Source organism: Mastomys coucha, unplaced genomic scaffold (genome assembly GCF_008632895.1).
Source record: "Mastomys coucha isolate ucsf_1 unplaced genomic scaffold, UCSF_Mcou_1 pScaffold17, whole genome shotgun sequence".
NCBI lineage: Eukaryota > Metazoa > Chordata > Mammalia > Rodentia > Muridae > Mastomys > Mastomys coucha.
Genome location: NW_022196899.1, coordinates 29,646,092 through 29,666,764, shown reverse-complemented (window position 1 = coordinate 29,666,764; position 20,673 = coordinate 29,646,092). Strand labels below are relative to the sequence as shown.

Genomic DNA, 20,673 nt, shown 5'->3' with positions numbered 1-20,673 from the left:
CAGTCAAAATGGCTGAGGAAAAAAACAAGGAACAAGTTCTGGCACAGATGTGGAGAAAGGGGAAGACTGTCTCTGCATGGGGATGCAGACTGGCACAGCTACTGTGGAAATTACTGTGAAGTGCCTCAAAAAGCTAAAAATAGATTCACTGTAGGATCCAGCCACATCATTGAGTACACACTCAAGGACTTCTGGTCCACTGAAGGTCTAGAGATACTTGCTCATCCACTTTCATTGTGTTTGTGCTCATAATAATCAAGAAATAGAAACAATTTAGTTGTCTTTCAACTGATGAGTGGGTATTGAAATGTGTTATATTTACACATCAAAGTTCACCTCTTAAGAACTTTTAAGGAAAATATCATCAATACTCTACAAGCTGTTCCACAAAATATAAAGGCAAATATTACTACCAATTTATTCTACAAAGTTCATATTACATTGATCCCTCATTCCAGAATTTGATATGGAGAGATGTGAGTTTGAGGGGTGAGGGGGAGGCAGGGATATGAGGAGGGGAGAGAAGAACAGGAGGAAAGGAGGGGGAAAATATGGACTAACTTCCTTAATGGTCATAGATGCAAACGTTTTCAACAAAGTACTTGCGAACCAAATTCAAGAGCACACTAAGACAATTATATACCACAATAAAATTGGTTCTATAAAAGGGGCATGAGTTTTGTTTGACATATGCAAATCAATATATGTAATATAACATTCAGGTAAACTTAGGGACAAAAATCACATGATTATCTTAACAGACTCAGAAAAAGCATTTGACTAAGTCCAAAATATCCTCATGACAGAAGTCCCAAATAAGCCAGAAATATAAAGAACATAAACATAATAATGTCTATTTCAAAAAACCCTATAACTAACATAATACCAAATGGCAAAATTTGAGATTATTTTCTATAAAATCTGGAATGGGACACTATTCTCTGGAATGGGACATTATTCTCTCTGACACCCCCTTTTCCTTATTATACACCATGCCATACTTGAGGTCTTACCTAAAGCAGTAAGACAGGAGAAACAAATGGGATACAGATAGGATAGGAGGAAATCATTTGCATATAATGTGATCCTGCCCTTAAAAGACCCTATGGACTCTGAAAAACTCTTAGATATGACAAATACTTTCAGTGAAGTTGATAAATACAAAACCATGGAGGTCATAGGTGTAGCTGCTAGGATTTGTACAGGATTTGCATTTAATCTATAATTCACTTTTTATAGCATACATAAACCCTGCACAAATCATACATAAACCCTGCACAAATCACACATTCACAATATTAATTCTATCAACCATTGAGCATGGGAGGTCTTTCTTCTTGTGCTTTATTAAGTTTTCCTTTCAATGGTCTTCAACTTTTCATTGCAAAGGCCTTAAACCTCCTTTGTTTTATTCATTAATACGTACCTCTGTCTGTCTATCTATCTATCTATCTATCTATCTATCTATCTATCTATCTATGTATCTATCTATGTATCTATCTATCTATCTATCTATCTACCTACCTACCTATCTACCATGTATCTGTCTGTGCCTGTTGTGAATGGGTTCTTTTCCTGATACCTTTCTTAGCAAGTTCATTGGTATATGGGGGGAGGCAGGGTAGAAGAGGGATTATGGGGAGGAATAACTAACACTAAAGGCCCCTTGAAAATTCACATGGAAACTTGGAGAAGCTTTCTAAAATCAATACAGATACAAAAGGAGTTTAAAGAAAATTAACTTATAATGGGAGTCAATATCCCAACTAGACATCATACGCTACCAAACAAGATCCCTAAACTTCACAAGGTATTGCCAATACTAATGACTCCCTTTCACAACCTGGTGGTAAGATCTTATTGATGAAAACACCACATAGTTCTAGAACATGGAGAAATCTAACTAGTGTTCACCTGGAAACTTCACCAATACTGGGTAGTGTTTATAGTTCTGGAAGGTACTATTAAAGGAGACCATGTGACTAAACAAGGAGAAAAGCCATGCCATCACCTTACAGAGACAGTAATTAGCAAAGAGATGCTCAACCGGACAACACGTAGAGAGTGGGGGGCTTTGATGGCCTCAGCCCTGAATACAATGTCTTTCTCAAACCTTCTCCTCAGGGTTCAGGGATCTATGTGTAAGAGGCAGTGGAAAGACTGTAAGAACCAGAGGTGGAAAACAGGTGCCAGGACTGATGCACATAGGAATGCACATACATTGAGACAGCACAAATAAACCCTGCACAAGCTTAAGCCAGAAGAAAACAAGCACACAGAGAGGTAAGTGGTCATGAAGAAGCTATTTGGAGTTGGTGGCTGCTCTGAAAGGGAAAGTCAGTTTCTTCAGAGATTTGATAGTAATATGTCATACACACTCCAGAATGGGACCCATGCTCAGGAGTAGCGGGCCAACACAAATCACACTCCATGATTTTGTGGGCTATTTTTGAGTTTGTTTTAATTAAGAACATGAATTTGGGTACAGTAGAGTTGTAGGTTGTATCTGGGAGGAGTTAGAAGAGGAGAAAGAATGTGATCAAAATATATTTTATGAAATTTTCAATAAATAAAAAGGCATTTAAAAACAAAAAAATTCACTGGTCCCTTATAGTAGCTTTGTATTCTGCTACTTTGCTGAAAATGTGTAGCAGATTTAAGAAATTTCTTGGGCTTCTTAAGACTTTTTAAGTATAGGATCATATTTTCTGCAAGAAGAGGTCATTTTTTTTTTCTATTTGTCTCCCTTTAATGCCATTCCCTTGCCTCACTGCTCTTGGTAAAATGTCATCACTGTGTTGAATGAGAGTTGGAAGAATATATCTCTCACTTGTTTCAGATTTTAGAGGAAAAGAGCTCAGTATTTTCTCATTTAATACAATATTTGCTATATGTCTCCTGTATATAGCATTTATGATGTTGAAGTATGTTTCTTCATCGATATTTTCTGCAAGACTTATAAAGCGATGTTGCTATTTTCCAAAGGCCTTTCCTATAGCTATTCAGATGACTGAGTAACCTCTGTACTTGAGTCTAAATATATATTTCATTTGTTGCTTTGTATATCTTGAACCTTCTGTATCTCTGGAATGAAAGTAAGTTGGTCATAGTGTATGGATTTCTTTAGTGTGTTGTTGAATTTAGTTTTTGAACATTTTATACTTGATTTGTTTTCTTACTTTTATTTTTATCTTTGACAATTTCATACATGTATATACAGTATACTGTGATACAATTTACCCTCACTCATCCACTCTAGTCCCACTCTCACTGGTCCTTTACTTTTCCTGTCTATCCTCTCATCTACCTTACGTCTTTTGTGTGTTTGTTTCCCTAAGTATAAATAAGGTTGGTTTCATAAAAATTTACTACCAGTGGCTACATCTTCAAAAGAAGTTTTGCCCCTCCCCCAGTGAACATTTAACTCCCCAAAGGTCCTCCGGAAGGAGTGGGGCTGCATTTTTTGAGTCCCTTTCTTGAGAAGGTGGCCACGACTGCAACAGCCATGGAATACCCAGAAAAGAGATTTCATAGCTTGGTTCTCCATCCTCCGGCCCAACCAATCTTTCCACCTCATATTTCATGATATTACCTGGACCTTGGATGAAGATCTTGAAATCTTTGTATGTCTGTTCACTGGGAATAATGTTGTATAGTTGTTTTGTTGTTGTTGTTATTGACCTCTCATCCAATTTTAGTATCAGGGTAAGGCTGGCTTTACAAAATGTATTTGGTAATGTTCCTTTCTGCTATGGTTAGTTTTTTTGTTTTTGTTTTTGTTTTTATCTTTTATTAGTTTTATTGGGAACAAGCAAAAAATTTTGTTCTAAATACTGCCATTTGTTTGCATACTTCACTTAATTATAGGGAGAGACTACTCGATAGCTGCACAGCTTCTGTTGTCAGGAGACAGTTGTCTGAGTCCACCTATCTCAGAGACACCTTGTAAGGAGGCTGTTGTCTGAGAACGGCCATTCAAGGGCAGCTCCATCTTGCTGGTAAGGTTAAACTAAGTTCATGTTCCCAGGCTCGGGAACTACAATCAGGCTATCCTGATTGGTAGAAAAATGTAACAATAACTTGACACAGATTTTTATGAGTTGCAAGTTTAAATATTCTGTGAAATTCTGACTCAGTTGCAGGTTAGTTCCCAAGTCTGTTCTGCAGCCTTGATCAAGCAGTAGTGGCTAGATTATAATAAATGTTTGACATCTACATTGACCTGATGTTTGTTTGAGTTTCACTGGATTTAAGGAGATCCCATAACAGTTTATTTTTTACTTGACACAAGCTAGAGTTATCTGGGAAGAAGAACCTTAATTGAGAAAATGCCTGCATCTGATTATCTATAGGCCATAGGTGATGGATGGTTCTATAAAAACAGTGACCTACAGATAAAACATGATATATTCACAAAGACTGTAGCAGCACATACCAGGCCCACACAGGTTCAAGCCAGATGAAATCTCAGTAGTGAGAGAAGGAAGCAGACACAGGCTCCTACTCCTAGTCAAGAAGCTATAAGCAATAGATATCTACTTGTAAAGGAAAAAAAAATCAGTTTTCTCCAATGAAGCCTCACTGGATATATTAGTCACACTTCATGGTAGGGCCCATGGTCAAGAGTAGTTGGCCAATGCAAAATACACTCAACAGTACTTTTGTCAACTTTTCTGCTTCATATAGCTTTGTTTGGGCTTTTATTGTTGTTGTCTTTCTGGTCTTTGTCTTGTTTGTTTTGATTTATGTATTTGTGGGTTTCTCTATGTGTGTGTTTCTTGGTTTTGTTTGTTTTAAATAGAGAGAAAAAGAACATGAAGTCGGGTGGGTGGAAAGATGAGAAAATGGGAAGAACTGGGGAAGGGGAAATGATCAGAACATATATGAAAAATGCTTTCAATTAAAATTAATTATAAGAAACAAAGGTGGAATAAATTTAATGAAGGAAACAATTTACTATATAGCACTAGTAATATCACAAAAAAGAGAGACGTTTGCTTTTTAGAGATATTGTATATTTTAAAGAGACTAAATGTCTCAGTGTCTATTTCTGTGATAAAATGTCATGACAAAAAGCAACTTGGGAGAAAGGGGCTTATTTCAACTTATGTCTCATAGTCCATCTCCCAGGGAAGTCGGGACAGTAAGTTAAGGCAGGAACCTACAGCCTGGAGCTGATATAGAGGCCATGAAGGAACACAGCTTGCTGGCTTACTCAGTCAGCTTTCTTACACCAGCTAGGACCACATGCCTTTGGGGGGCACCACCCCCCCCATCAGCTGAGACCACCCACATCAATCAATAATTAAGAAAATGCTCCACAAATTTGATTAAAGACCTGTCTTATGAAGGCATTTTCTCAGTTCTGATTCCCTCCTCTCAAACAACTCTAGCTTGTATCAAGCTAAAAACAAAACAAACCAAGCAAACAAACAAACTCTGGATTTCATTAGTATGTATGGTGGGGTCACGGTTTCCATTATCTAATTTTATTAATGTATCTTCTTTCTTTCCTTTGGTTAGCTAGATAAAGCATCTTGTTTGTGTCAAAGAAGAACCAAAACTATTTCATTGGTGCTTTGATACTGTTCCCTCACCTCCACTTCCTTCACCCCTGTCCTAATCTTCACTACTTTCTTTCTAGTAGTTTGTTTCCCTTATGCTCCTTTTGTCTTCTTGTTGCTTGTGATACAGTCTCTGTGTAGCTCAGGTTAGCCGTTAAATCACCATGTGCTCAAGAAGAGGCTAGCCCTGAACACCTGGTTCTCTTCCTTCCACCTTTTAAGAGCTGTCTTGTGTTTCTAAAACCAGAGGTACATTAAGTTATTAAAGATTTCTTTGATTTTTTTTCCATATGGGCAAACATAGCTATGAGCTTTTCACTTAGAACTGACTTTTCTGTATTCACTTCTGTTTTCTTTTTCATTTAATGCTAGAAAATTTCAAAACTTTCTCCCTGCTTTCTTTAAGACCTACTGTTTATTGAGAATATATATTGTTCCAGCCACTTGTTTTTATATTTCTGTATTCTTTTTGCTGACTTTTAGATTTATTCCATTATAATCTGCTAATATACAGAATTATTTCAATTTTATTTGTATTTGTTAAAAATCACATTAAAAAGCTAGCAAACTACTTGGTGCTTTAAAAAAAACTCCAACGATTTATCCATAAAGCTCAAGTAAATACTGAAATAATATCCCATGCAGTGAATGTTTGTACTAACAAGGAAAATACTGAAGAATTTTTACAAACTTGCTACATTTGATCACCTTGCAACACAGAGTGCAGCGATTAACAAAGACCACAGATCACGTGCTATCCAGGACTCCCAGAGTCCTCTGCGCCTAGCCATAACCCCCACGAGGCCACCACGGGACGGTTGAACCCTCCTGGAAAGAGGACCTGGACCACTGTGAGCTCTTGTATTTTTGGTGAAGAGGTGAGAAATAAGGGCTGCTATACGATCTCAGAAAAACTTATAAAGTTCCCTGATATGAATTCAAAGTTATGATTTTGCAAGTTACTTCAAAATCCAAGCATATCAGTTTTATCATTGTTTAGATTCCAGGCCAGGGAAAGGAATGGTTTTTTTTTTTTATATATAAAAGGTAAAGTATAGTCAATCATACACCATGAGATCCAAAGCTCCAACGGCATCACTAACTTGGCTTGTACGATGCATATTTGTAGATTTGTGAGTGAGCAGCTAAATTCCCTTGAGGAATTTCCTTTGGAAAAAGAAGTGAGCTTCCACAAATCACCTACATTTATTGTCATTTGATTTTTGAAAAATATTTTCAAGATTTGGGGATGAGGATATTACTCAGTGGGCAAAGTGCTTGCCAGCATTAGGCCTGAGAGTGGGTCCCCAGCACTCATGAAAGACCAGCACTAGAAGACATAGGCAGGGGGGTTTCCAGGACTAAAACTGGACAAACGGTGCACTCCAGGTTCAAGAAACTCTGTCTTTAAGAAAAAAAGTAGAAGGTGCAGCGAGGTTACCAGTGGGGAGCACTTGGGACTGGGGAATTTGGTTCCCAACATTCTTCCGTCAACTTCCTGTAACTCCAGTTCCAGTTCTCCCCGGGCCACCAAGCACGCACGTGGAACACGTACACATGTATTAAAGAATGGCTTGGTGGTTAGCAGCATTTGTTGCTCTTCCCGGGGACCAACGTCGGGTTTTCGGCTTAACGTGGTGGCTAGGCTACATGCAGGTGAAAGATGCATATACGCGGGCGCGCGCGGGCACACAACACATACACAAACATTTACAGAACTCAGAAGTTATCTATTTTAACAAGATATGGGTGATAATATGGATTCATCTGTCAAAATATGACTTAAACACAATTGGAGAGAGTACATTTACAACACATGCTGTGGAGTCAGCAATTCTCTGAGTTTAGCCACTGCATGGCTTGGGTAAGTGATTGGGGCTTTCTCTTATACATTTTTTTTATTACATTGATTGATGGGGACACACAATGCTTGCCTCTCGCCACATGTGTAGTGGTCGGAGGGCGGCTTGTGGAATCAGACCTCCTCTTCCACCCTGTGGGTCCTGAGGATTGAACTCAGGTCCTCAGGCTTGGCAAGAAGTGAGTGAGTGCATTTACCTGCTAAGCCATCTTGCTAGCCCAGGAACCCAGGAAGTTTTCTAGTTTCTTCATTATATAACTAATGTGTAACCTACCTCACAATTCTGTGAGGACTGAAATGAATTCAACACATGCCCAGTGCTTAGAATAACACATGGTAATTACATAGTAGGTCCCAAGAAAGCTAATGCCTATCAATTAAGAAAAGGGTTTTCCCAAATAAGGATTTAAGTAATGTTTTTCCAAATTGAGTTTAATTCTCATAAAAACTTATTTTATAAAAAGTGGCAATAATAACAGAATACATGGTGTATGTCTATTTAATAAAGTAGCTACTTTCCTCTTGCTTAGAGTGAAGTTTGATCTAAATTTAATTGTTACATTATTAGTAATCATGGCCTTTGTCTCTTTATGTCTCTTTCTATGACAGGTAGGTCACCCTGGCATTGGTTTTCAATAGTTTGCAAGTACTATCTCTGGGGCAAATAACAAAATCGTTCTTGTATAAAATGACTTGTAAGTAGTTTGTAAACTTTATGAACAAGATAAATAATATTTTATACAGAAATGACAACAGGTACAGAAACTCTTATGTATTTTACAGATTTATTATCTGTCTTAAAAGGATTTTATGGTTTTGGAATGCCAAAGGGCAACCCTGAAGGGAATGATGAAAGCTGCCATAAAAATAAACAAAATAATATTTCAATAAAACATTATAAAATGCAAAATGATTCATTTCAAAATAAACAGAAGCTTCCAGGGGTGTTGAAGGGAGAAAGGAAATTGGAGAGAGGATAAAGGGGTGTAGAGTGGGGGTTGGAGAGGTGGCTCAGTAGTTAAGTTCATTTGACTGTTCTTCCAGAGGTCCGAGCAAACACATGGCAACATACCACCATCTGTAATGGGAACTATTTCTCCTGGTGTGCATGAAGAGACACTTGTATATATAAAATTCATGAATAAATAAATCATTTTTAAAAAGTATAGAACATGCTCGCAGTCAACCATTGAACTGATCACTGGGTCCTCAACAGAGGAGTTAGAGAAAAGACTGAGGGAGCTGAGGGTTTTGGAACACCATAGGAAGAACAACAATATCAACCAACCAGCGCCCCTCAAGTGCTCCCAGGGTCTAAACTACCAACCAAGGAGTACACATGGAGGGACCCATGGCTCCAGCTGCATACGTAGCAGATGGCCCTGTTGGTCATCAATGGGAGGAGAGGCCCTTGGTCCCAGTGAAGACTTGATGCCCAAGTGTAGAGGAGTACTAGAGAGGGGAGGTGGGAGTTGGTGGGTGGGTGGGGGTACACCCTCATAGAAGCAGGAGGAGGGAGGATGGGATGGGGATTTCTGGGGGGGGTGCGAATCAGGAAAGAGAATAGCATTTTAAATGTAAATAAATAAAATATCCAATAAAAATAATGTTAAAAAAGGATAGAATAAAGGGATATGATCAAAATATATAAGCATGTATGGAACGTCATAATGAACCCTTTTATTTTGTACCACTAATATCCACTAATACAGTAATATTAAAAGGTACATGATAAAAGATAAGTTGAAAATAGAGAATCGGTTATGTCAAGTCATTTAACGTTTAAAATGAAACTGAGAAATATTGGTTCATGAGTAGTTTCCTTCTGATGAAGCATCAGTTCTTTTCAGAAATCCCTATAATTCTAATTATATAAAATGACATTTGGCTCTTCCATACAGATAGCATGTGGTAAAAAGCTATTAAAGTACACTTTGAATTGGTATGACTCATTTTAAAGGACAAAAAGAAAACCTGCCTGCTATGGAAGATTTTGATGAGTTAACTCAGTCATCTGAAACAGCCTCAGACTATGGCAGGTCTCCCTGCCTTAATTACGAAGCTATATTGAAGCTAATTGAACGTCTTAGCCTGGAATGCAAAGGTAAGTCTGCTGTGGATGGATCAGCAGCAGCTCTACACACTGCCGAGCATGGCACCCGAAAGCTGCCATGTTGGAGACATACTGTACATTTAAGAAGAAAGAGAACCATACACCATTAGCCAGAAATTTTATTCCTACTGTAATTTCTTCAGTGTGGGTGGCACCCCCTGTCTTCTTTCTTTTTTTCTTTCTTTCTTTCTTTTTTTTTTTCCTGTTTTTGTTTTTTCAAGACAAGGTTTCTCTGTATAGCCCTGGCTGTCCTGGAACTCACTCTGTAGACCAGGCTGGCATGGAACTCAGAAATCTGCCTGCCTGTGCCTTCCAAGTGCTGGGATTAAAGGCATGCACCACTGCTGCCTGGCTCACACCCTGTCTTCTTAAAGCCACTGTTTCTGTCTCAGGCATTTACTATGATTAGATCAGGTTATCTTTGTCCCTATCTTGTATATTTGGAATACCTTGGAATGCCTTAGAATTCCATTCTGCTAACCTCACCATCCCTTGAGACCACAGTCTACTTCACAACCCTAATCATGTATTGTTAACAATTAAGATAAGATCATGTTTACACCTTGCTTAAGACCAGCTATTGTACCTGGGCAGTGGTGGTGTACGCCTTTAATCCCAGCACTTGGGAGGCAGAGGCAGATGGATTCCTGAGTAAGAGGTTAGCCTGTTCTACAGAGTGAGTTCCAGGACAGCCAGGGATACACAGAGAAACCCTGTCTCAAAAAAACAAAACAAAACAAAACAAAAAACCAACCCAAAACCCAAACCCAAAAACAAAAACAACAACAAAAACCAGCTATTGCTCTGCTTTCATTTATACTTCCTGTTTGTATGTCCATCCTCTGCCTTAGAAGTTTGTCATTATAGTAGGGTCTTTGTTTTCTATAGTTTTACTGAGTTTTTTGGTACAATGAACTGTATATGTTCAACGTGTACCACTTGAAAAGTTTTGACATATATGTTAAACACATTTAGTCAACATATCAAGACAGTAACAAATCTACCACTTAGAACACTCTATCCATTCCCATTGAGTAATGTTATGCATAGTTATCTTACTGTGCTATGTGGATGCAAAAGTGATTTTCCTCCCCCAGCAGCTTCATGCCTCTTTATATACCTTCTATCTGATCAGTATTGAAATGGAGGAATGGGAAAACATAGTCATTCATATATAAAATACTCTCATATGTTATTCTCATAATGCTTTCTCCCTGATTCAGATTCTGGTAGCCTATTAAAAATCCAGAATGCAATTCATTCATATCAAAGGTTAACCCAACTGAAAACTGGTCACTGCAGAGTACTTCGAAGGAAGCTTCAAGCGGTGGAGAATGAACTCAGTGGACTCCATAAGAAGCTTGCAGATGCAGAACATGAACAACTCAAACAAGAACAAGAACTCTGCAATGTAAGGTATGGCGTCTCTATTTCTAAAATGTCTGACAGTTACAGGGACAACTTAGCGGTAGAGTCCTTGGCCAGCATATGTGAGGCCCTGGGTTTTATCCCCAAGATTACACCAGAGGGTTACAGTAGTGTGTGTAATCCCAGTCCCTGAAGGGCAGAGAAAAATTCAAGGCCAAAGGCAGTCTAGGATACATGGGGAAACACTGAAGAAGAAGAGGAAGAGAATGAAGGTGGAGCTGGGGGCAGGGTGGAGGAGAAGGGAAGGAGAAAGGGGAAAAGAAGAAAGAAGAAAAAGCATCAGCAACAGCAGGGTTTGTAGTCTGTGGAATATAAAATTTTGGCATTGGCATAAAAAGTCAGCAACCACCTCAAGGGAATAATAGTTTATTCTGGAGTCAGATGTAAGTAGCCATGGCCCAAAATACCAATGTTGTCACAATTTCGTGGACTTTTTATAGTAAAAGAAAAGAGAAAGCCTTAAATTAAGGCATTTTAAAAATACATTGGTGGGGACAGTAAGTAGCCAAGTTATAGAAAGCAGAGAAGTATCTGCCATAGGCCACTGTTGGTGTCTGATAACGTTCTTAGCCTTTGGGTTGAAGTCTACTGATTTCCTTTGAAAAGGATCATTCCCAATAGTCAAGAGTGTTAGCTTAAACAAGCAGCTGGACAATACACGGCTGTTAAGAAAGCAGAAGATATGTGTGTGTGTGTGTATGTGTGTGTATGTGTGTGTGTGTGTGTGTATGTGTGTGTGTGTGTATGTGTGTTCATGTGTGTGTGTGTGTTCATGTGTGTGTGTGTGTGTGTGTGTGTATGTGTGTGGATAGACTATGATAATTGAAATTTGCAATCTTTTAGCTCTCCACAATCAGAGGCTTTTTAATAAGTGAGTCAGATGTGCCCTCCCCCCCTTTTGATTGCAGGAGGGCTTCAGTCATAGTTCATTTTTTGGGCAAGAACTACATTTTGTACTAAAGGAGGCAAATATTGTTTTATGTTCCATTGTAATAGGAAGGCTCATTCTGAGGATTTGTTGTAGATGAGGCTGAATGAATCAAGAGAAAAGCAGAGATGGGGGGAAGGGGAGGTTGGAGAGAGAAAGAGAGAGAGAGAGAGGAGAGACAGGGACAAAGACAGAGACAGAGACAAAGACAGACACACAGAGAGAAGGAATAAGTATAGAGTTTAATCCCTGGAAGTGGAGCGTGCATGGGAAAGAAGGGAACTGACCAAGGTGAGTGGTCCTCTGAATTCCACACATATGAGCCCCCCCCACACACACACACATGCTACAGCACAGGAACCTACACACACATGCTAGGCACAGGAGGCCAAACATACAAAACAAACAAGTGCAGGAGTCCCAAAGAAGTGGGCTCTAAGAGAAGTGAAGGCATGGACTTGCTAGCAAGGCTAGAGCAAGCAGGCAAAGAGTAAAAGCTTCCTTCTTCCATGGGCTTACAACGTAGGCAGAATAAAGCCAAAATAACATACTAATTGCTCCTGACACAGTCTCTGAGCAAGTCCTTATTCCAGTCTGAAACCCAGAAAGCCAGGATGCCACTGTCTACGTTTCTATCAGCATTCTTTTCTGGCTCCCTCTAAGATGGCCTCCACTGCTCTCTGGACTTGATAAACCCCTCAATTCTGTATCTTTAATGTCTGGAAAATCAGTACTACAGGGATGCTGCTGTCCTGCTTGAGATACAGTGCTTTCCTCAACAGCGTCTGTGTGCTAACTCTGGGAACACACTTTCCTAGGCAGTTGCTTTTAAGGATCAGGGCATTTCGTCTGTGTAGTTGTCCTATCTTTAAGTGAACTTGGATCTTCACAAGATGGAGCCTCCAAAAAGTGGGATTTTGCCCTCAGGACATCTTTCCTGTTGTCCAGTGTAGCACAGAGAGTTTCTTTCTCTTTGGTGGCACTGATCTCTTCAACAATTATAGCTGTTTTCTCAGCATCAACTTGAATATCCTTCTCTCTTGAAATTTTCTCTGACAAATGAACTAGTCCTTTGTCATTAAATTCAACTTGACTTAGGTTCTTAAAACACAGGCAGAATAAAGCCAAAGTATCACACAAATGGCCTCTGACCCAGTTTCTGAGAGAGTCTTTGCTCCGCTCTGAAACCTCAAGAGCCAAGACTCATGAGTGTTCAGCTTGCTTTCTTCGTTTTATACAAACAAGTCTGACCTTCCCAGGAAATTGTCCTGCCCACCACAATCAAGATGTATCTTCCCACACTGATTTATGTAATCAAGATAACCCCCAACAGGCATACTCAGAAACCCATCTCCCAGGTGATTCTAGACTGTATCAAGTTGACAATATTAACCTTCACAGTCCCCGAGCATATCTGTGAGGGCTTATCAGGTTAGTCAAGGTTGGAAGATACAACTTGAAAGTGAACAGCAGCCTTCCATGGGCTGGAGTTCTGAACCAAATGAAAAGGAGAAAATGAACTCAAGGCTAACATATGAGCCCCCTCCTTCCTGACTATGATTGCCAAGTGGCCTCAAAGTCCACCACCATGGTTTCCCCTGACACACTGAACTGCACACCATGGTTTCCCCTGACACACTGAACTGCACACCATTGTTTCCCCTGACACACTGAACTGCACACCATGGTTTCCCTGACACACTGAACTGCACACCATGGTTTCCCTGACACACTGAACTGCACACCATGGTTTCCCCGACACACTGAACTGCACACCATGGTTTCCCCCGACACACTGAACTGCACACCATGGTTTCCCCGACACACTGAACTGCACGCCATGGTTTCCCCGACACACTGAACTGCACACCATGTTTTCCCCGACACACTGAACTGCACGCCATGTTTTCCCCCACACACTGAACTGCACACCATGGTTTCCCCTGACACACTGAACTGCACACCATGGTTTCCCCGACACACTGAACTGCACGCCAGCGCTGTAGGTCCACCCTCAGTTTGCTTTTATCACAGCAAGGAAGAAAAGTTAACTAACACAGAAAACTGGTAACAAAATATAGGACAACTGTGCAACATTAATGTGTGATAGGCCTAATGCGCTGACTTATAGGAGGGATGCCAGAGTGTGCAGCAGGAACATGAAAAACAAACACAGGGTGTTGCCAGCAAGCAGAGCTTAATAGACCCAGCTTCCAGAAGTTTGGAAACAAGTGTTCCTAGAGAAAGGGGTCTGGCCCAGAACTCCCAGCAGGTGGTCCCAGATTGACCTATCTACTGCCTGTCAATCAGCCATCATACCCATTGGACCTCCTGGCATGATGTTGAGTCTCACATGGAACTCCAAGGAGTTCCCCCAGACCCAGTCCAGCCACCTATCAACTCACCACGCCATCCAGCGCTGCCCGGAGTCCAACTTGAAGCTCCAGGTACATCCCTCAGAGCCTGCCTGCCACTGCACCTACCAAGATACCCTGATAAAACCTTCTAGCCTGCCCTCGGTCTCATTCACCTCGACCTGAGGATGGTGTGGCATCCTGCACCGTGCCCCTCAGAACAGTTCCCACTCCCACTGTGAAACCACCGCTGCTCCTCCAGGACCTCCTGCAGAACCGAAGAGTTCCCTGACAAACGTGTGAAGATCCGCAGTGAAAATTTAACCCTAAAGAAAGATTACTGTTAGGTACACAAGTCCCACCTTCACCTAGCTGATGTGGGAATGCTTCTGACCTTAGAAGATGTAGGGTTAGAGGCATATGCGTAATAAAAGCTCCAGAGTGGCCTCAAGACTGAACATCAAGCATCATTCAGCTGGTCAACAACACAGCAAGTTGTGATAGTAACAAAGATCCACGTAGTACCTCAAGAAAGGCAAGACCAGGTACCCATACCAAACAACATTACCAATGGCCTGGCTCCAGATGCCTAGCTCACATACCTCCAAACACAATATGAACAACCAAGACAAGATGTGTGTGTGCCCCAGAAACTGGAACCTTCATTGTAGGGGCTGGAGAGTTGGCTCAGCAGTTAAGAGCTGCTCTTCCAGAGGTTCTGAGTTCAACTGCCAGCAGCCATAATTATGGCTCACAACCATCTGTAATGGGATCTGATCCCCTCTTCTGGTGTGTCTGAAGACAGCAACAGTGTACTCATGGATAAAATAAATAATTATTTAAAAAAAAAGAAGAACCTTCAGTGTACTTCTACTCTCTCCAGTGATTTCAAAGCAGCAACTACGAATGTGGTCAATGAAAGTTCAATGTATGTGTCCACGATCTCCTTTGTGTATGTGTTGTTGATATATAGAAAAGCTATTGATTTGTGCAAATTGACTCTGTATCCTGTCACATTGCTAGATTTGTTTATCGTTCCTAAAACTTTTCTGGTAGAGTCTTGGAATCTCTAGCATATAGTATTGTATCATCTGCAACTAGGGATAGTTTGATGTCTTCTTCCTCTGTTGGTATCCCTTCAATTTCCTTCTCATGCCTTATTGGTCCAGCTAGCAGGTCAAGAACACAGTTGAAAGGGGATGGGATAGGGCACATCCCTGACTCATTCCTTACTGCACTTGGATTGCTTTGAACTTATCTCCGTTTAGGATGATACTGAGTGTGTGCTTCTCATATGTAGCATTTATTGTGTATGTGCCCTCTAACTCCACATCCTCTAGGACTTTTAAAATGAAGGCATGCTGGATTTTATCAAAGGTCTTTGCTATATCTATTGAGGTGATCATGTGACTTTTTTAAAAGTCAATTTATATGGTTTATTACATTTATTCACTTGAATGTGTATGGCAAACTATACCTACATTTCAGAGATAAAGCCAACTTGTTCATGATGTAAAAATTTTTTAATATTCTCTTTGCAAGGATTTTTATTGAATAATTTTGAGTCTATGCTCATCAGGGATATTGGCCTATAGTTTTTCTTTTTTTCTTATATCTTTGCATGGTTTTTGTATGAGAATGATACTATATTCATAGAAGGATTTGGGGAGTGTTCCTTATTTAGTTACTTATATATTTGTTTTTGAATAGTGTAAGAAGGACTGGCTGTAGATCATTGAATGCCTGGTAGATTTCTGCTGTGAATCCAATTGGGCTTGAATATTTCTTAGCTCAAAGGCTTTTTACTATTATTTCAATCTCCTCATTTGTTATAGGTTTGTTTAGGTTGTTGAATTTTTTTTATTTAATATTGATGTTTTGGCTTAACCTCAAAAATAATTAATTCCTTTTAGATCCTCTAGCTTCATGGAATGAAGGTCTATAGAATATTGCCATATAATGCTCTGAATTTCTCTGGTGTCTGTTTTAACATTTCCCTGTTCATTTCTGAGTGATAATTTGGGTCCTTTCTTTTTTTTTTGGTCAGTTGGTCAAGGGTCTGTCAGCTTTGTTTATCATCTTCAAGAATCAGCTCTTAGATTTCTTTGTGTTGTTTTTGTTGTTTCATTTCATTAAATTCTGCTCTGGTTTTTATTTTTTGTCATGGGCTGAGTTTGGATTTGGGTTATTCTAGTTTTTCCATCTCTTTAGCTGCATTTATTTGTGTTTTTTCCAGCTTTTGAAGGTAGGCACTCAGCTGTAAATTTCCTGTAAATTTACTGTAGTACTGCTTTCAGTGTGTCCCAGGGGTTTTCATTTGCATTCACGCCTAGAAGCTTTTTCTATTTCTTTCTCAACACATTTATTCTTTTGTAATGAGTGTTTTAATTTTCATGGGTTTGTGTATTTACAAAAGGTGGGCTTTTTCTGTTAATTTAAAAATATTGTATTGTGGTAAGATAGGATAAAAGTAATAAGTTCAACCTTTTTTGAATTTGTCAATACTTCTTTTGGGTCCCGGTGTGTGTTCTAGTTTATAAAAGCTTCTATGTGCTGCTAGGGAGAAAATGAATTCTTGGTGTTTAGATAGAATATTCTGCAGATATCAGTTAAGCCCATTTAATGTATGATGCCAATCAATTCTGGTGTTCCTCTCTTTTTGTCCAGATAAAGTGTATATTGGAGAACGTGGGAGTGTTATAGTGGATTAATGTTAATCTTTGCTTTAATTGCAGTTGTAGGTTTTTTTATGAGATTGACCACCCCTGAGTTTGATGCTTGTGTGTCTAGGATAGGAATGTATTCATGCTTATGCATTCCCTTGATTAGGAAGAAGTAGCCACACTCTGTATTTTCTGATTAGTTTCAGCATGATGTCTATTTTGTCAGATATTAGGACAGTGGCACTTGATTGCATTCCCATCCCATTTGACTGGAGTGCTTTGGTTTGTTCTTTAACCCAAAGTCATTACCTGTCCTTAACACTAAGATATGTTTCTTACAGGCAACAAATGGGTGGGTTTTGTTTTCTGACCCATTCAGTCAGTCTATGTCTGATTGGAAAATTGAGGCCATTGATATTTCAAGTTATTATTGAAATATATGTGTTATCTCTGGCCATGTTGTTGATTTTGAGTAGTATTATTTGTATGCTCCATGGTATTTTTGTTTTTGTAATTATGGTTCTGTATTTTTGGCCATGTCTGTCTCCTATGCTCATTCTTCTCTGTGGCATGAAATATTGCTTCCTGTATTTTCTTCAGGTTTTGTTTGTTGGATATAAATTTTTATAAACTATTGTCTCAGAGTCGTATTGCTGTGAAGAGAAACCATGACCTAGGCCATGAGCCAAGAATATTCAAACCATTTCCTGGCCCCCATAGGCTTGTTTAAGCACATGAGTCTATGGGGGCCATACCTAGCCATAGCATAATGCAAACTACATTTAGTACAACTTCAAAAGTTCCCGTATATCACATTCTTAACAATGTTTAAAAGTTGAAAGTATCTTCTGAGATTCATGCCATCTTTTAATTGTAATCCCCTATAAAACCAAAATTAAAAAGCAGTTCACATACTTCCAACATCACAGAATATACAATTTCATTCTGAAACATCATACTGATGAAATATTGGACCAAAATAAGACCAAAAACCAGCTGCACAAACTACAAATTCTGCATCTCCATTTCTAATGTCCAACCAAGAATAGCCATCACAATCTATCCCTCATCAATTTAACACACAATCTTATCTCCTTATGTCCAAATGAAAACAATAACTAGGTCATAATAGTGCTTAACATGGTAAAACTGTTCTTTGTCCAACTGCAAATGCATAAACAATAAGATTAAATGAGTGGGATCTGGTCCCAAGGTCACCACTCTACTAATTTCATTTAATATCCTTGAACACAGGATTTAGCTCCATTCTGCTTCTTGGTGCCCCTTTAATAGTTGAAGCATACATTTTGTATTTTTTCTTTCTAACCTTGCTATACTTGATCAAAACTCTCTTCATAAGAGTGAACCACAGGACAGAGTCTATGCTAGACTTTTTTGAGACTTCCTTTGTCAATGCAATTAAACTAAATCTCTTCACCCTAGCCTTAGGCAGACTCTTTGGACAAGGGCAAAAAGCTGCCCCATTTGTCACCAACATATCACAAGAATGATCTTTATTCAACATAACTAAAATTCTCCCCTGAAACCTTAGGTCCCCAGTGTTCAAATCCCCCTCAGCACCAATGTCTTCCATGTTCCTCCTAGGATAGCCCATTAAGTCCCACTTAAAGCACTCCACTACTTTCCAAGGTCCCAAAATCCACATTCTTCTACACAGAAGCATGGTCAGGCCTATCACAGCAGTACCCCAGTCCCTGGTACCACCTTCTGTCTTAGTTAGGGTTTCCATTGCTATAAAGAGGCACCATGACCAAGGGAACTCTTATAAAGGCAACCATTTAATTGAGGCTGGCTCATAGTTTCAGCAGCTCATTTATCATCATAGCAGGAAGCCCGGCAGCAAGCAGGAAGTCAAGGTGCTAGAGGAGCCTAGAGTTTTACATCTTGATCTGCAGGCAACAGAAGGGGACTGACCACCTTCCTCAGGCAGCTAGAAGGAGGGTGTTGATCCCACGGGCCAGGCTTAAGCATATCTATGAGACCTGAAAGCCCCACAGTGACTCAGTTCCTCCACCAAGGCCAAATCTCCTCCACTAAGGCCACACCTGCGAATAGTGCCACATCCCATGGGCCAAGCATACACAAACCACCACAGTTATTAATGTTTGTAGAAAGTTTTTCTTTTTTTTCTGCAATCACGGTAGAGAGTTTTACAAGATATATTAGTCTACGTTTGCTTTCATTTTGTTTTAAGGACTTGGTGTGCATTGCTATAGTCTCTTTTGGCTTTCAAAGTATTCACTGAGAAGTTAGCTGTTGTTCTGACGGAATATGTTCTTGCATGTGTTATTTGCATTATTCTCTTGTAGCTGTCTATACACTTTCTTTGTTACTTAGTGTTTTAATCATGCTGTGGGGATTTTCCTTCTGGTCTTGTCTATTTGGTGTTCCCTGTGCTTCTTGTGTTTGTATGGGTGTGTCTTCTCTTAGTTTGGAGACATTTTCTTCTATGATCTTGTTGAGGATCTGGTCTATGCCATTGAATTGGGATTCCTTTTTCTTTCTTTCTTTTTTTTAACTTATTTTTTTTTATATCAGAACAATAAAAATGAGTATTATAAAAATTGTTTGATATAAAACAACTATCAATTGGACAGTCTTATGCAGATGTTTGTCTACAGCAATATTAAAAATACATACATTTTCTCTATAAATTTTAAATAACTCCAAACATAGTAACTGTATATTTTAAAATAATACATCACTACTAGTATTTTTTTAAATGAGCATGAACAGATAAAGTTTTTCTGTTTGTTTGTTTGTTTTCTTTTTAGTAGTGCTTAAAATCTTGCTCTTACTGTGGTACAAGCCCAAAATAAGAACAATTTTTAGACATTGGAGTTCATTGTAATAAGGCTGTACTTCAATGATCCTCACATCACCAAAGGATTTTACCTCCATCATAGCTAAGTTAAGAGTTGACAGTTCTGCTGCACCAAGGAATGAACTGTAGGCACGATTTTTGGATATAGATTTCCTGCTATGGCCAAAGCTATTTGACTAGAATGATTGTCTTCATTCTCAGCCCACAGGGAGCAGGTTACATTCATTTAAGAAATGGTGTGTGTATTAAGATTGTCTATCCATGAAGTTATTAACCAACTGTTTCAATGAACAATGGTTCTGCTTCGAGGGTGGTACACACATTTGGTGAGGGTAAGAATCTGGTTCATTGGCTGTGATGGTTTTGAAAAGCATTCATCTCAGAAAAAGAGTAAGTTATAAAGTCCTCTTCTTCAAACTTGATACAGTAGTTACAAGCATCAAGCAAAGCATTCAGTCTCACTAGTTGTTGTTCTTTTACAAGCTACCTCCCAAGTTAATTGTTTACATTTCTTTTGGCTGTATAAATTCATTTGGAATATGTAAGCTGTTCTATACTATATAGTATAGTACAGTACAGTATAAAACCATAGTATAGTGTAAAACCATCAAATAAACAATCTCACTAATAGAGAGGCTGAGATAGGAGAAGCCTGATTTCAAGACCATTATGTGGTATACAGCAAGTTACTGTCATGTACAAACAAGCAGAAAGTGTATATAGATTGTATAATATTGGACCTATTTCTCCAATTACCAAATTATAGAGACCACTGGATGACAGCCAACAAATTTCTAATTCCTCATATTTTTGGATTTCAATAGATTAAGATATGTTGGTGATATTTTCATATTAAGAAAAAGTAATTGATACTTCCTGTTGTTTTTGTTGTAAGAGGTGGAATTAGGTTTGTGTGG

At 39.1% G+C, this 20,673-nt stretch overlaps 1 protein-coding gene across 6 annotated transcripts in view; it reads left to right on the top strand.

The window, feature by feature from the left end:
- The first annotated feature begins 6,357 nt into the window (after positions 1–6,357).
- LOC116095096 (ankyrin repeat domain-containing protein 26-like) overlaps positions 6,358–20,673 on the top strand; it is a 53,140-nt gene continuing 38,824 nt past the window's right edge. For all 6 annotated transcript variants that reach the window (XR_004120448.1, XR_004120447.1, XM_031376619.1 and 3 more), the window contains exons 1-3: positions 6,358–6,442; positions 9,327–9,529; positions 10,762–10,954. Coding sequence is in view for 4 of the 6 variants with exons in the window: in XM_031376619.1 (XP_031232479.1) it covers positions 9,370–9,529; positions 10,762–10,954 (353 nt within the window). In the remaining 2 variants the exon portion in view is untranslated. The remainder of the gene's footprint in view (positions 6,443–9,326; positions 9,530–10,761; positions 10,955–20,673) is intronic.